Source organism: Pelecanus crispus, chromosome 20 (assembly GCF_030463565.1).
Source record: "Pelecanus crispus isolate bPelCri1 chromosome 20, bPelCri1.pri, whole genome shotgun sequence".
Lineage (NCBI taxonomy): Eukaryota > Metazoa > Chordata > Aves > Pelecaniformes > Pelecanidae > Pelecanus > Pelecanus crispus.
Window position 1 is genome coordinate 2338424 of NC_134662.1, and position 6165 is coordinate 2344588.

At 46.0% G+C, this 6165-nt stretch overlaps 1 protein-coding gene across 4 annotated transcripts in view; it reads right to left on the minus strand.

The window, feature by feature from the left end:
• The window catches only part of AP3D1 (adaptor related protein complex 3 subunit delta 1), a 44302-nt gene extending 38561 nt beyond the window's left edge, over positions 1 to 5741 (minus strand). For all 4 annotated transcript variants that reach the window (XR_012831781.1, XM_075723891.1, XM_075723890.1 and 1 more), the window contains exon 1: positions 5634 to 5741. Coding sequence is in view for 3 of the 4 variants with exons in the window: in XM_075723891.1 (XP_075580006.1) it covers positions 5634 to 5729 (96 nt within the window). In the remaining variant the exon portion in view is untranslated. The remainder of the gene's footprint in view (positions 1 to 5633) is intronic.
• Positions 5742 to 6165: the final 424 nt, after the last annotated feature.

Here is a 6165-nt window from a genome sequence, read left to right on the forward strand (position 1 = left end):
GTTGTTTAATGCTTCCCTTGCTGCTCTTCATACCAGGAACGGGACACGCTACCAAAGGACACTTCTAAGTGAAAAACCTGAAGGTACTCTTTGTACACCAGATATATTCACTAACCCACATCACAGAGGACAAGGTTTTTTGGTCACTTTGGTGGACACCGATGACATTAAAGGAAATCACAAAAGGCCCCATCTTCCACACTCAGCACTGGGACAAAGAGAGCTGCATCAAAAAGCATCAAATAAACGACTCTCTGAAGATGACCACAGTAGAGAAATGTAGTTATAATCTTTATTCTACTTTGATTTTTCTGGCCGCTTCCACTGGCCTCGCGAAAGGTGCAGCGTATCGGCCTCTCTATTTCTTAGGACGAGGTACCAGAAAGCTCTTCCTCTCCCCTGGACCTGCCTAGGCAGAATTTTTACTTAAATGTTTGAAAAAGCGATCTATCTGGAGAGTTTCAAACCCTCAGAAGAGACAGCTACAAAAGGATCTGGACTGGGAACAAAGGTATTAGCCCGACTTATGCCACAGTCAATTAAGTAATATTTAACACAGGAGAAAGCAAGAGGCTAATGAAAGGCAGCACTAATGCAAAGCCTCAGCTGCTCTCTGCTTGTAATCACACAAGAAAAAGCCCACGTCTTGCCCTGTGTTCCATGGCTCCAGGCCCTTCATCTTCCATGACACAGCAGGTAAGGCAAGGACACTTACGCTGGGCCTCACTACCTTGGAGGCCACTACCAGCCTGCTTTTACACCAATTGCTGTGAGGTCCTTATCCAGCCCTCTTTTGTGTATTGTTTCTATTTCCGACTTTGTCTTTTCCAGTGATTCACATGCTCAAAGAATTAACAATAGCAATTCTAGATCCACTTGAAAGTGGGTGGAATAATGAGCTCCCTTCAAAGATCCTAACACACATATGACAAGCAGTAACTGATCGAGCATCAGTGACTGAAAGAGCTGTCTGTCATCAATGAACTGCACGCTGCCTATCAGTGGGGCTGTTTTTTCAGTATTGGGCACCAACAAGCTTTTTAACATTCCTCAAAATTCCTCTGTTATGTTCCATCCCTTATCCTTTACCAGCAGATACTAACGCTGCAATAGTGGCTAGAGGCCAAGCTGTCAGAAGACCACAGCATTAGATGGTTTTCAGCCTCGTTGATGACAGGCTGCACCCAAATGACTTTTGTGACGTTAAAAGATTCCTCAAAACTCCTTAACACCACCATTTCACCTGAAAACGTGTCAGAAAAGTAGCTGGAAGCGTGCAGTCGGGCACAGCAGCTCTGTATTTAGGGGAAAAGGTTTTTTTAACAACACAAGTCCACTGTCCTTAGGTAAGAGTCACTAAGAAGTGAGAACACACTGCTGGTTTGGTAAGCCTGGCCTTTCCGAGCAGCGAAATACATTTCACAGCATGGACACTCAACACCCCTCTCTTTTAGCATTATATTATCAACTGAAATTCATTTTTAATTTTTCCAACCAGAAACACCAATTGCTCCTTTCGCTCCTCCAACTTGCTTTCGTACAAAATAACTTCTTAAAAGCAAACTAGCAATGAGATACTTATCACCGAACACTACATACAAGAAAATGTGAATTTTTTAATACACTTTTTCCTGAAAGTACCAATCACCAAAAACCTGAAGTCTTAAGCCTAGCACACAAGCAGCAGATTGTCTGAAAGAAGAGGGAGGCAATTTTCTCAAGTTATGAGAGAAGCGCGCAGACGTTTTGTGCAGGACTTTTTTTTAACCCCTTCTCCCTCCTTAAGTGTCCTCCAGTAAATCAAAGACACTTGAAACACAGAAGGCTATGGTCTGAACAGGACAAAGCACAACTCATTTAACATCTCTGTTTCTGTTACTTTATCATTTCAGTTTTATAAAAGGGTCTCTCACCATAGCATCTGACAGTAGCTTCCTCGTTGAGAACAACAAACTTCTTAACTGCAAACGCAAAACACTGTGCAAGAGCGAAATAGCATCAAAGGATTATCCCTTCCTTTATTTCACATTCAGGAGAACATCCCTAAACCGAAATAATTTCTCAGTCTAGAATATCTTGGAAAAAAACTCCATTACACTTTCAACAGACTATCGTACAAGCCATTCCCCTCTTGAGCACGCTGTGTAGCACATCCATAAAAAGTAGGCACAAAGTGGGAGAAGTTATTCCGTAGGGTACAAACCCACCTAGTAACAGGTGAAAGACTCACCGCTTTCATTATCAAAAGGATTCATTTTCCAAATGAAAGAGAGAGAATGAGATATTAGAAGTGAAAGTCAGGGGAGAACAGAATAGGATCGAGTCTTTCTTGCAGCTTTGGCTTTCCCTCAAACTTTGAACTGGCACTGGGAAACACGACAGGGATTAAAGCGTCTGCACAGACTGTTGAAAAGTAAACACGACACGTCAAACTAGGAAAAGACCTAATGCTGTTATGCTACCTCATTCCTTCCACACTAGCGTTTGCTTCACAGAATGATGATGCAGCTCCAATTTTCCCCAGAAGGTTGGAAAATGGACAGAGTTATGTCTGCACAGAAAAGTGACTGTGTTAACTAACTGCTATCCATTACCTCTCATCCTTACAGAAGGCCATCACTTCAGTTTCAGTGTTTTAAACTCAAAATAAATGGGTCAGCTTTGGATACAGACCAGAAACTAAAATGAAAATGGCCTCTGATAGGTAATTAAGCATTCTGCAGCAAGGATGCGAGCTAAAGTGCCAGGCAGCCTCCAGTACCCTCTCAGTTCCTCTAATGAGCCGAGGAGGACACTTAAAATTTATTGGTTAAGAGCTCGTGGCGCTCCATTTACTTCACAACAAGCCTTGGGGTACGTGCTTAAGAGTCCCAGCAATACAGGATGAACATATAACCATCAAGCAAGAATGCAGTAGGTTTGCTGAAAAGCTGTATTGAGCAGCCCATGTCTGAACTGAGGTGACAACCACTTGGCACATCCTGCACTACAAACACATCCTCGATGCGTCAGTGAAATCCCAGATACGCTCGCTTGTGATGGTACCCGCGGAGGAACTGGAAAGGAATAAATCTTACTATATCCTATCTACCAGGAGAGACTGGCCAGAAAGATGAGGGGAAAAAAGTCATAGCAGAATTCCCATATGATTAAATTCCTAAAGACAAGAACCAACAGACGCAACAGAAATTAACCTTCTGAAAAAAGCAGAACTAAATCAGAAGTCAAAGCAATAATCATGCCTTCAACTCTTTCCATGTCATTTTTATTTAACAATCACAGTACCTCCTTTCTAGAGACATCTCTTTCATAGAGTAATTCTTGTTGAGCTGAGATCAACAGCTAGTATCCTTGCCACCAAAGGCATGCTGCTGTTCGTTTTAAACAAATTTGCTCTTCTGAATAAGACAAAGTATGTGTCTTAAGCTTAGACGCTTATCTTGAGACACAGAAATGTTGGTTTAACAACTACATCCAGCACTGAAGCAACACTTAGTAGATACAATGAACAATGGAAGCACTGTAGGAAAAGGAGGAATAATTTTTGCAGCTACTTCCTCTAAAATACTATTCTGATTTTGTAACATCACTTGAAAACTAGAAAATATCCATGACCATTGCTTGGGAAGCACTGAATATTGATTAATATCTTAATAACGGCACAGAAGGTTTAGAGCACTCTTCAGCTACCTGATCTAGAAAGAGGAACAGTCCTGTGCTGTTCGCAGCCACTCTATGTAATTAAGCAAAATCTTTGAAGGATTCGAAAACAGTCTATGCTACAGAAGACACACATTTCATCAGTGCAATGCCTACTGATCAGCTGAACACATCCTGAAGTTTGGGTTTTCATTTTTGCTGTGCACATGAGGATATGAAAAGGAACTATCCCTACAGTTACCTATTTTAAAATAATCTCACAACTCGTATTTCAAACTAAAGCGCTACCATCATTTAAAATACTATCATGCTACAGGCCAACTATTGTAATTGACATCAGCCTCTTACTCGCAGTACGAGAACACATTTGCTTTGACCTCACTGATTCCTAGAGAGCGTGTATACCTGTCTAACAACTTCCTTCAAACATACAGAGCCTTACAAAATTGTCTGAGGAGTATTTTTTCCAAAGGAGATCAAAGCCAATGCATTTTAACTATTTCTTGCTGCAGACTAAGAACAAACTCAGTATGGCTTACGATGCACAGGAACTTGTTAATCCCAACTGTAACAGCACTTGTGCTCTTTATGAAGTCCTGGAAAAGGAGCTATTTGTCACAAAAGTATTTCAGAAATGAGAACAGTAGATTCAATCCTCCTCAAAGAGGACTGGTGCCACAAAGGCCTGGACCAGCCTGGACCTTCATCAGGGGGATCCTCAGAGGTCCGACAGTTGATGAAACATTTTCTGTCCTATGCGCAAAAGAATAAAGCATATTTACTAAAAGCAGCATAACATACAAACTGGGCCTAAGCATGCTATAGGGAAGTGCTCCACAGAAATACTCTTCACCTTTGCCAGCTTTGAGTGTAACACATTAAGTGTCCGCATAAACATGCCATTTCCACTTCTCCATGTAGTTGCCCAGATTTTGTTCAGTCCAACAGCACCAGTAATAAAGATCATAATTTTCCAAATTAAGTATTTTGTTTAGTTACATGTTTACAACTTTTCCAGATACTTTTCATAGCTGATACCATTTGGATATTGTACTCATGTGAAGAGACACTATAGTCTACAAATACTCTTAGCCTATCACTAACTCCACAGCAACTCACCGATATTCCAGCAAAGCGTAACTGTTAGACCATAAGAAAGCTTCTAAGGCCATGACTACTTACTTGAAGACGAACATAAATTATATCCTTTGTGTCCGTTACTTCCCAATTAACATGTGACACTTCAGTGTGGAAAGTCTCACATAACATGTTCTTGATGACTAATTATTTCACCTATACCAGTTTTCTGATCACATGGCTCTAACACAAAAGAGAATAACAGGCCAACACATCTGCTTTCTGCCTACAAAACCTTTGAAACACGGAAAATACATTTTTGTCAGAAGATATACAACACGAATAATCTGAAAGCTGAATTATGACTGAACTCAGCTTTCCTACGTATCAGCTTCACGATGAGGAATGTATAGTTGACTACAGTACTTGACTGTAGTGCAACAGGAAGGAATTCCTCTATTTTATATCTATCTATCTATATCAGGGATCTCAACACCACAATAACACACTAAATGGGAAAGCGAGTCCCAAGCGTGACCCTCCCTTATCCTCCTTTTCAACTCGCTGCTCCCCTCACGCTTTCTTGCTCTCCCAGACTTTCCCTTCTGGCCTACACCCCAGCGTCATCTTCCTCATTTTGATTCCTGCTTCCACCTTCCCCAGAACAACATCCCCTTTTCCAGGGTGGCCGAGACACCCGGCTGCTTCTGGGCCTGGCGCAGCGTCCCCTGCGGGGAGCGGGCTGGGGGCAGGCTCCCACCCTCCCTGCCCCCCCGGGGGAGCAGGACCCGACCGGGAAGCGGCGGCCAGCCAGCACGGAGGGCCGAGGCGCGGCAGCCCCGGCCGCAGCCAAGGGGAGCCGGCAGCCCCTCCGCGGGGGGGCCGGGCGCGCTCACCTCGTCCTCCTTGTGGTTGCGGATTCCGCGCACCAGGTCCTGCAGGTTCTTGTCAAACATGCGGTCGATGCTGCCCTTCACCATCTTCAGCGCCATGGCGGCGGCGGGGCCGGGCCGCGGGGCCTGCGCTCGGAGCTGAGGGGCCGGGCCCAGCCGGGGGAGCCGCCGCGGCTCCTGCTACCGCTAGAGCCGGGTGAGACCAGCGGGCCCGGGCCGCTCACATCCCGGGCGGGGCGGCGGGGCGGGGGGCGCGGACGGTGCTGGCCCCCGGCGCGGCGCGGCACAGGGCGGGGGCAGGCAGGGGCGGCCCCGGCGGCCGCAAGCGCCAGCTCCGGGCTGCGCTCGGCCTCCCAGCGCCCGACAAAATGGCGGCCGGTCAGCTGAGGGCTCGGCCCCGCCCCCGCCCGCCCGGCCACGCCCCCGCCCCGCCCCCGCCGCGCCCGCCCGCCTCCCCGCTCTCCGGCCACGCCCACTCCGCGCTAGGTCGCGCCCACCCCGCCAGCGACCGCCGCGTCACGGCTGCGGCTAACCC